At 44.6% G+C, this 10,494-nt stretch overlaps 1 protein-coding gene across 1 annotated transcript in view; it reads left to right on the top strand.

Annotated features, from left to right (window-relative positions):
- The first annotated feature begins 4,879 nt into the window (after positions 1-4,879).
- Positions 4,880-10,494, top strand: part of THEGL (theg spermatid protein like) — a 40,825-nt gene continuing 35,210 nt past the window's right edge. The window contains exons 1-2 of the mRNA XM_043513842.1: positions 4,880-5,261; positions 8,211-8,241. Of these exons, the coding sequence (XP_043369777.1) occupies positions 5,183-5,261; positions 8,211-8,241 (110 nt within the window). The 5' untranslated portion in view covers positions 4,880-5,182. The remainder of the gene's footprint in view (positions 5,262-8,210; positions 8,242-10,494) is intronic.

Genomic DNA, 10,494 nt, shown 5'->3' with positions numbered 1-10,494 from the left:
TCTCTTGCTGTCAAAGAAACCTTTGTAATTAAGTCACCCGATAGAGATGTTTAGGTCATTGCTGTTCACGTCTTTCAAAAAATGGAACACAGAGATAATGTGTGGATTGAAACAGGCACCATTACCAGCACAACTGACAAGCTTCATGCCTGTACATGCAATCTGATGCACTCACTCCTGATTTCTGCAGCATATTTCCTGCTATACAGTCATTAACAGCTTGTGATTTTGTGTTATCCCTGTTTGGTATTGGGGAAAAAAATCTGTTTAATGTTGTCAAAAGAAAGGGATCTTACTGCTTTAGAGATCTCGTCAAATTGTGAGAGTGACGGACAAGCTGCAATTTCTGCAGCAAGGAAGTTGGTAGCAGTGCTGTAAGACCAGGGTGAGGCAAAAAAGGAGACTCTGAGACCTACATTGTTTGCGCCTCAATCTAGCCATCAAAAAGGACAGGTCACTGACCAGACTCCTACCAAGTGAGGATAGTTCTGAAGAACAAGTCAAAAGAGCATGTTGGCAAACAAAGATTTGGACACCTTTGCACATAGATAAGCCAGATACTGAATCACCAGTGCAACATGGATGGGGAAAATGGGGATAGTGAACTACTTTCTGTATTCAAGCTCCCAATGGCATCTGAGCTTCTACAGCACCTTGTTTGTGCCTCTGCCAGTAGAGGTTGCTCCACAATCATCTGTTCTGACTACAGGCGCAATATTCCCTGCACAGAACTGTGCGCTGCCCAGCAAGGAAGACTCTCAAATCCCATGCATTCTCCACGGAGACCATAATGATGAACTAGATAATGACTAGAAATGTCACAAGCGCAATTACGTTTTAATGATACCTGTACACATTTATTATATTTTATTTTACCCTTTTTGTTATGATGCTTTGAGGTCACAAAGAAATCTAATTTTATGTCTTGAAAATAATTCATAGAGTCATTAAACTAATAAAAACAAATGCTAATATTTTAACACACTGATGATACCATTGTTTATCCCCATTTCTATGGTGATGGCACCACTTGACAGCTCATGTTAGAGTGGACATAATAAGCTTTCAAATGAGGTATTGTGTGTAGAAAGGTACATTAAGTCTGCCAAATTGGTGGTGCCTGCAGCAATGAATGTGTCTTGGTCTGGTTAGCAGGATGTTTGCTGTGTGAATATTCTGGTTTAGTTTACTGGGGGGTTGTCAGGAAGGAAAAAAAATGGCTCACGGTAAGGCACTTTTCAGCAAGCATTTGAGGGTTGCCAAGAGACCATGCCAGAATGGGGAAAAGCCTAGGGACCCAGGAGAGCAAAAGGATCCTGACGTTTAAAAAGGAACACTCTCTCAAGATAGGTTTCAGAGTAGCAGCTGTGTTAGTCTGTATTCGCAAAAAGAAAAGGAGTACTTGGGGCACCTTAGAGACTAACAAATATATTTGAGCATAAGCTTTCATGAGCTACAGCTCACTTCATCGGATGCACCTCAAGAGAGGTTGGAGTTGTTTGGGGGAGCCAGGCTAATGCCCAGGCACTTGCTGGGGTATCTGAAGAAACTAAGCCTGCGTAGGTTATCATCAGGGGATGGTAAACCTTTAGGTGAGATACATAGGAAGTGCTTGATGAGAAAACAGCATACATGGAGGAAGGAATAACGCCTGAATGCTGCACTGTCTTGACTCTCTCTCCTTTTCTGCTCGAACAGTAAATAGTGTTCATTTCTGTCCTATATCACATGTCTGGTACAATGTTACATTAACCATGACTTTTGATAAAGCGTTCCAGCAGAGGGCAAGCTTTTCCATCAAATACTAGACCCTGTGGTGTGGAGCTACATTACTCCACAGCTAAGGTTGTAAGCCCAGTTCTCCATGTGCACACAAACAACTGTGTAACTTCTTCAAAAGATGTTTCTTTCCTCCTCACATTTTTCATGTTTGGTTTCTAACCCAAGGAGCTGGAGGCTCATCATTTTTTGCAATAAGAGACTTTTAAAAAAAGCGTTCTTTCCTTTTTTGTAAAAGCTTCCAGCATGCATTTGTTTACTTAATAGATACAAAATAGAATAAAATAGAACAACTGAGAGAAGATGGAAATATAGGAATGTATTTATTAGTACTTTTGAGACTTTGGGCATAGGACTATTTTTACTAAGGCTGCGTTGAAAATGTTAGAGCTAGGTCCGATTCTCTCCATTGTTTCACCTTGTGGAGTTATTTATTCCTGTGCAGAACTGGTATGAAGTGCTCCCAGCTCAGACTGGTGGTGGTTTGCACACACTTTGCACAAGGCTAAAGGACTCCTCAAGATGCAAGGCAATCCCACATTTTTTATTTCTGGGAGTTATACTAAGGTCTCTGTGGAGATTATGGGCCTAATTTTTCTCCTGCTCCATGGGTCTAAGTCATGAGTAACCCATTCCAGTCAGTGGAGTTACAACAGCATAACACCAGTGTAAGCATGAGGAGAATCCAGCCTTGTGGCCATTAGGGGTAATATGTATAGTGGCTATAATGTTTGCAGGTTCCACGAGAGCCTTAGCCATGGTTTGTGTAACTTACAAACTCAGCTGATGGATGATGGGAGCTCTGTGCGGTTGTTGGCTGGAGCTACAGTCTCAGCTGGGTACCTGAAGGAAGTGGGGGCGGGGTGCTCACAACATGGAAACAGGCACCAGAGAGGCAGGCTCCTGCTTAAGGGCAGGGGCCTTGGCTCGGTGCGTGTCAGAGCCAGAAAGCTGCTCCAAACCCTCTCCTCCAGTGAAGAGGAAGTCTGTCTTTACACCAGCACCTGCCTTAGCCTGGTCACAATTATGTGACCCTGTTCTGAGATTTCAGAGTAGCAGCCGTGTTAGTCTGTATTCGCAAAAAGAAAAGGAGTACTTGTGGCACCTTAGAGACTAACAAATTTGTTAGTCTCTAAGGTGCCACAAGTACTCCTTTTCTTTTTGTTCTCAGATATCACTCTGTGAAAGCCAGGTGCCCCTTCTTTCAGCCTCCATATTCACAGACTCTCAAGTCAGGGGGTTACAGGGCTCCTTACCATATAGCCCATAACGAGGGTTAGGCTCTCCTCAGCTCACTTATCACATAAGCCTAAGGCCCATCACTCAAATCCCAGATATTTTACCTCTAGAAACCGTTCACTTTGTTCTCTTAATTGCACTGGAAACCAGTCATAAGTTGCGAAGAGTAAACACCAGCACCTCAGTACTGCAGTTAGGTGCTAAGCGCGTTCCTATTCAACCCACCGTGGCTTGCAGGTGCTGCAAAGAAGGCCAAAAAAACCTCTCTGATCCTCTGCCAATTGGCCTATGGGAGAAAAATTCATTCCAGAACCCCTAAACAGGCAATTGGCTACACCCACAGCATCGATCAGGCCAGGCTCCCACTCCTAGTTCAGGGGGTAGGGTGGGCTGCTGGAACAGCTCAAAGAGGCTCAACGCGGCTCCTGCACCCTGGGAAGTGGGGAATGCTGACCAATCAGCCCCCCTCTCCTCCAGCTGGCTAATAGATGGCAGAGACTCCAGGGGGAGGGGCTACCTATTGTCCCTTGGCCCATCAAGTTCCCCAACCCATTGTTGTGGGTGGTGGCATTTCACACCATCAAGGAAATCTAAAGTTGAGAGAGGAGACTCGTCCTTATTGCACCTTGTTGTGCATAAGTACACTACTGAGGCTGTAACATACACATTATCCTAGGGAGATGAGGTGCCCAGACCTGCTTTTGTGGCATTCAGTAACATCCTTTAATGTCCCTTTTTAATTAATTTATATAAGCGGCTAAGCTTCCCTGCCTCTTGGTTGTTGAAGTGAGGTTCTGCTCTGGAACATGACCATGCAGAAATGAGAGAATCTCTGCAGGGCTCCCTCTCTGTTGATTATCTCTCTCTGATTTCCATATCAATTGTCCTCAGTTTCTAGGTAAAACATATGGCTCTGGCTACTCCCAGCTGCTCGGCAGAGAAGACGGATTCTGGCTGGGAAGGGCTGGCAGAGAATTCCCCAGGTGTAAGAGGATTCTCTGACGGGAGGGCTGAGGGAGGCAGAACCGTTCCTGCACCAGCTGACCTTGTTAAGAACTTTACGTAAAGGCTGTAATGCTTGAGCAAGCCCCAAGCAGCTATAGCTTCCGCTGGGGCTGGCTGGCACTGGGCTAAGACACCATTTGGGCCCCATCCCCCCCTGCACTCAAGCAAAGCTTAGGGGCTAGGGGAGGGGGAGAGAATCCCGCCTATTGTTTTTCTAACTGCCAGCTCTGCACATCCCACTCGGATCCTAAAGCCAAAGTGGGCTCTTTCTGACTGCTGCATCATCCTCAGGCAGCCTCTGCTGCAGGGAGCACGACCAGTGACCAAGTAAAATCAGCCAGGTGCCCAATTCTCTGAGCAGGGCCATCCTCAGCGTGGGGGCGAGGCTGGATGGTCCTTCATGGGTGAGGAATGAGTGGCAGGGTCAGGCTGGATTGGGGAGTGTCCTGTGACTGAAGAGATGAGGGTCGGTGACTGGAGTGACGGTTTCGAGAGGTAAAATATCTGGGATTTGAGTGCTGGGCCTTAGGCTTATGTGATAAGATGAGACCTTGTGGCCTTTGTGGGTTGAGATCAGGGCATGTGGCCAACATGGGCCGAGATCCTTATCCTGCTGCACCATCTGTCCCCCTCATGTGGGGGAGGGTGCTAGGACTCGGAGAACTGAGTCCTGGGGAGTGGGCTGAGGAGAGCCTACCCCTCGTCATGGGCTATATGGTAAGGAGCCCTGTAACCCCCAATTTAATGCCTGGTATAGGAGAGTGTGGGTGATGGGCGGGTAGCGCCCCTTTCTTGTTTAATAAAAGTTGCAGCCTGCCATTTAATTCCATGCATGTGTCTGTCCTCGCTTTGCCGCTATGTCCAGATCAGTTGTCTTTGGGCCACATGGAACATATATGCAGTCATTCACCTGTACCGCGCCTAGCACAACGAGGCCCTGGTCCTTGACTGGAGTCCTTTAGTGCCACCTCGATGGAAATAATCATCATTGTTCATGTAAGAGGGAGGAAATCCCGACACAGTTCTGCACTCCAAGCCTGTAAGACTGGACATCACAACGCTCTGTCTGCAACTAGTCTGCTAATACTGTGGTCATAACCTAGGCATCACTTTTCCAAGTCTCTGGGCTACAGGGAATAATACGACTTCATAAGTGTAGATGGAAGAAGCAGGGAGAGTGATGTGGCACTCATGCCTCCCAAGCAGTGATTCATGGTTATTGGCCTCCAAAGGGAAAAGTAAAAACACCTGTTTTTAAAAACACCTGATTCCAGCACTGTAGTGATCTCAGGAAAATAGTTAAGTAAACCTCTCATTTGAGTGAAGTGGGGGAACAGTTTACATGTTTTGTTGTTACAATTGTCTATCTGGGCACAGATTCTGCAAGGCTGGCTTAATTGTGCAAAAATGCATTTGGAAAGTTGTCTTTGCCGAAGAAAGGGTCAGCAATTTCCTTTTAACGTACAGCTTAAATAATGTAGAAATCAACTAGGAATTGCAAAGAAATCCCACCATTGCAATATCAGTGCTCTTTTCTCTTGCTTTGCTCTTCTTACATGCCAGGCTACTGCCTGGAATGAATATTTAAAGCTGATTTCTATCAGTTTGTAAAAAATAGCGTTTGGTAGCAGATTAAAAGGATGTGGAACAAATGAGAGCCTCAGTTATAAAGACTCCAGTAGTGGTGTTGAATAATAGTGTCTGAAGAAATTAATTATAACAACTCACACCATCTGAAGATTTGCTTTTGTTGATGTCCTCATAATGCATTGTTTCCCAATAATTACACAAGAATGGTATCATTTGCTTCACTTCTTCCTTTACAACATACATCATTGCCCCTGGATTTTTCCTGTTTCTCAAGCATCCCAGTTCTGAAAATGGCACTATTCCTTTTGCACTTTGTCTTGTACAGTTTATATAATACTGCTTACCTAAGGCTCTGAAAAATTCCCTTGAAGTTTCAGTTAAAGCACATAATAGATTATTAGACTTCACCAAAGAAGGACCTGTACGTTACCGTTACATCCAATGATCATTTTCCTTTGTTGCTCATATAACCAGGGTTGAAAGTGAGCCGGTACGGGCTGGTACAGCTTATCAGTAAGAACCCACACCGGCCCGTACCCAACCCCCATTAAAGCACTGCCATGGCAGCACTTTTATGTCCCTACCCCTTTTGCCTCTCCCTGCTGGTTGGGTCCGTACCAGCAGGGCTGCCTCCAGGAGAGGCAAAAGGGGCAGGGACATTAAAGCGCTGTGGCAGCAAAGGACCCTGCTGCGCGTTGAAGTCCCTGCCCTTTTGCCCCCCCTCGCCCTGGCCCCGTTCTGGTAAGTGTCCTGAGTTACTTTCACCCCTGCATGTAACCCTTTTGCCAGGTGGAGCCAGCAGCAACCGGGGCTGGGTTCAGTATCTCGGGGTTCCTTTCCATTGATGCAACACAGAACCGGCTCGCGCCCCTCCTTAACCTGGGAAATTTACACACCATTCCTGGGTGCCTTGGAGAGGCAATACTTTCCCTCTCGCAAGCACAGAGTCTGAGTGTAGAAAAGAAACTTAATAAAAGGAGGGAAGTAACTCAGGAGTTAATTTGGGAAAACACCGCAAACAGGGTTCATAAACATAAACTATGAATAAAAGACCCACCGCCAAGTAAGTTGGGCAGTGTCCTTTTCCCCTCAGGTTCTTAAGTCCAGCAACCCAAAAGTCCCTTTCAAATTCCCGACCCTTCTCTGCACTCCACTCACAGTTGCTGTCCTTGGTCAGTGCAGACCAGAGTTCAGAGGTGCATCTGCAGAGTTCACCTCCCCCCCGGGTGGGGGGTAAAGAGGCATCTTACTCCACTCACTGGCAACCTGCTCTCGCCGCACCCCTCCACCAGCCACCCTGCCCACCGCTCATCCAGCCTCTCCACCGCCCCCTGTGGGCCGCCTGTCACGCCTCTCTGCCGCCACCCTGCCGGTCACTGATTTGCCAGCTGACCATCAGTCACCTTCTGCCTCTCTGCTGTGACCTCTGCACATCAGTCTCTCAGTGATTTTTGGTTCTTTTGCAGGCCGAGCAGAAACACAGCCCCATCTCAAGTGATTTCAGCTCTCAGTGATTTTAGCTGTTAGCAGGCAGGGCAGAAACGTAGTCCTACCGCAACCAGTTTCCGCTCTGATTGAGCATTTAAAATGAAAAAAGAGGCTCCTAATGAAGCCTGTTTAGCTCTAGTCTTTGAACAGTGGGGAAGAACAGGTTAAGTCAGTTTAGAGAGGACCCCTGGGATGTGTTGGGGAGTTGTGCAGCCTCCTGATCAGGACACCAGGACTCCTGTCCCCACCCCTCTTACTTTCATAGGGCTCTGACATTTGAGCCCCTGCTTAATGAGGTTCTTCCAGCTGAGGGTGCCGCCCCTCATTTGGGAAAGGTTAAGCCAGGGGTTCTCAAACTGGGCATTGTGACCCCTCAGGGGGTCACGAGGTTATTACCTGGGGGGTCGCGAGCTGTAAGCCTCCACCCCAAACCCTGCTTCACCTCCAGCATTTATAATAGTGTTAAATATTTTTTAAAAATTTTACTGTATACGGGGGGTCACATTCAGAGGCTTGCTGTGTGAAAGGGATCACCAGTACAAAAGTCTTAGAACCACTGGGTTAAGCACAGTCCTGCTTTCCTGTATTCCTATAATAATTACCACAACGGTAACCATATTTCACTACCCCTGCATTCAGTGCTAAGGTCATTTGTATCCAACACCAGCCAAAGTTGATCCTTTGACACAGCTGTAAATGATGAATATGTAAACATAGCAGGAGCAGACTGTATTTACATAAACATATCCATAGTCTCTTCCCCTCCTAGCTAGCTGTCAGGGAAGCATTCATTCAGACCCTGCTTACAGTTGCATGGTTCAAAGAGATACATGAATGTTTTTTGTTACAACAATTAACCACAGGGAGGTGTGAGAGATGGTGTGTACATTGCACTGTAGTTACATTCAGGATAACTACTAGAAAAACATACCCAAAGCTGTCCGATAACTAAGGCTTAAGTAGTTGGACATGCTTCTTTTCCCTTGCCAGTTATTTTATAGAGAATAAAGTATAGTCATCTACTTACAATGAATGTAAATAAATGATAGCACAGAATGCAGGCATTATCCAGCCTTTTAATACCCACTTTGTTTTTCTTTTCTTTGCAGTTTCTTACTTCTGTTCATATTCAAGTGACAGGTAAGAAAAAATAACCCAGCAGGCATCTGGAAATGCAAGTACATAACTCAGAGTCCTCTTCCTCACTCAGACAGCTCCCAGCATACCTGAGTGTGGACTGCAGGCCTGGCTCCAAGGGGATTGATGAGGCTGGGGCTAATGTCATCAATATCAGGAGGAAATGTCTCCTGCAGATGAGGGACCTTGAATGAGTAAATCAGTTATGATGGCACAACAACATTTCTTACAACGCTGATGTGCTTTTGGAGGTCTGTGTCAACTGGTTATTACAAGAAATAATGTAGGGGAAATTATTCACATTATTTCAGTGTATCACCTGCAAAAAATAAATCCATTCCATGATATAGATGCTTGTAGTAGTGTGCAGGTATGTGGCGCTGACCCTGAGTGCCTTGTGAAAGAGCAACCTGTGAATCCAGGCGGTTTAATGTAAAAGACCATTCTGTCTCAACTAGAAGAATCTCTTACCAGAAACTCCCATGCATACAAAACTGGAGATGTGCTAGTTTTGATTATAATGCCCACATAAAGAATAGAAATGCATTCATTGTATGCAGAGGATTTGGGCTTATTTATTTTAATTTGTAAAAAACCCCAAATACTAGACCGGTATAGCCGATTTCATTATTTCTCCTGTCAATATGACTGCTCATGTGCTTAAAGTTACAGACTTATTTAAATCATTTGCTGGGCTGGGACTTCAGAGAGTCATTTTCTCCTGTTTGTGGGAGTCTTTCACGTGACAGCAGAGGAGAGAATGACATTTTTTTAAAAACAGGATAATGTGATTCATAAAAAAACACAAAAATTGTGAGTGGGGCAGGAGTGGGACATGAAAATACTTTAAACTTATTTCTTTAAAGTGACTACGTTTCAAACTGAAGGTCTCCATTTGAGATGTAAACTACAGCCATTCTATCATTTTTAAAAAACAGCATACAAGCAGAAGGTCGTCTTGGTATTTTTAATGCTTCTTGAGAGGAATCTTTGCACAGAACATATTTTGTGAGGTGATTTGATTCTTAGGAAAATATAAAGCATTACAGTCAGACTTTCCTTATAATCCATTGGCTATAGTTAGAAAATGGATCTAGGCCAACGTACTATATTGTGGATGAGTAAAGATTAGAGAGATGCTAATGAGTCTCTTCTGCTGAGAGGATGCCAGTAATAATCTCATTTTCAGTAAATGAGTTTATCTACTGTTAAATTTATGCTGTGACAAGGCTGGAACTAAAAATAGTTCTATATGAAATTTTAATTGGCCCCTTGCTGCTTCTCAAGGAAAGACCATTGTAGAACAACTTGACTGGAAATTAAAAAATGAAACTGATGCTTGGCTCCTTAAAAGACAAGGCCATACCTGGATATGTTCTGCCATAAGATGAAGGCACAGGACCAGAGTTTCATGAGCAAATCCTTCCGAAGCTCATGGGAGTTGTGCTGATCTTTCTGAAAGCAGTTTGTACATGATGTGAGGATGATAGAGCTTAGGTATAATTAGCACGGTCCATTATCTTGCCTCTTGCATCAAGTAAACAACAATAGACTGCCTAAAAGATAATCTGCTATTGCAGGTATCTTTCCAGCTTCCTGCAAGAGGCTGAGCTCCCCCATTCCCACTGACTTCAGGGAGAACTTACCGTGCTCAGCATCTTGCAAGAAGTTCTCAGCAGTTTCAAATCGGGCCGTTTCATAACCATAGGGATAGCCTAAAATTCCTCCTTACCTGTAAGGGGTTAAGAAGCTCAAATAACCTAGTTGGCACCTGACCAAAGGAACCAATGGGGACAAAAGATACTTTCAAATCGGGGGGTTGGGATGAGGCTTTGTTTTGAGTTCTTTGTTTCTGTGTTCGTTCGCTCTTGGGACTAAGAGGGACTGGATATCAATCCATGTCCTCCAAACTCTTCTGAACCAGTCTCTCATATTACAGAAATTGTAAGTACAGCCAGGCAAGGCGTATTAGTTTATCTTTGTTTTCTCAACTTGTGAATTTTCCCTTTGCTGGAGAGAGGTTTATCCCTGTTTTGTTGTAACTTTGAAACTAAAGCTAGTGGGGGTTCCTCTGTGTTTTGTGCATCTTTTGTTACCTTGCAAAGTTATCTTCCAACCTGATTTTACAGAGGGAATTTTTACATTTTCTTTTTTTTTTTTAAATAAAATTCTTCTTTTAAGAACTGATTGATTTTTTTTTCAGTATCCAAAGATCCAGGGATTTGGGTCTGTGTTCACTTTGTAACCAATTGGTTA

The sequence above is a fragment of the Dermochelys coriacea genome, chromosome 4 (genome assembly GCF_009764565.3).
Source record: "Dermochelys coriacea isolate rDerCor1 chromosome 4, rDerCor1.pri.v4, whole genome shotgun sequence".
NCBI classification, from domain to species: domain Eukaryota; kingdom Metazoa; phylum Chordata; order Testudines; family Dermochelyidae; genus Dermochelys; species Dermochelys coriacea.
Note: the sequence above shows the minus strand (reverse complement) of the source record. Positions and strands in the feature narration are given on the sequence as shown.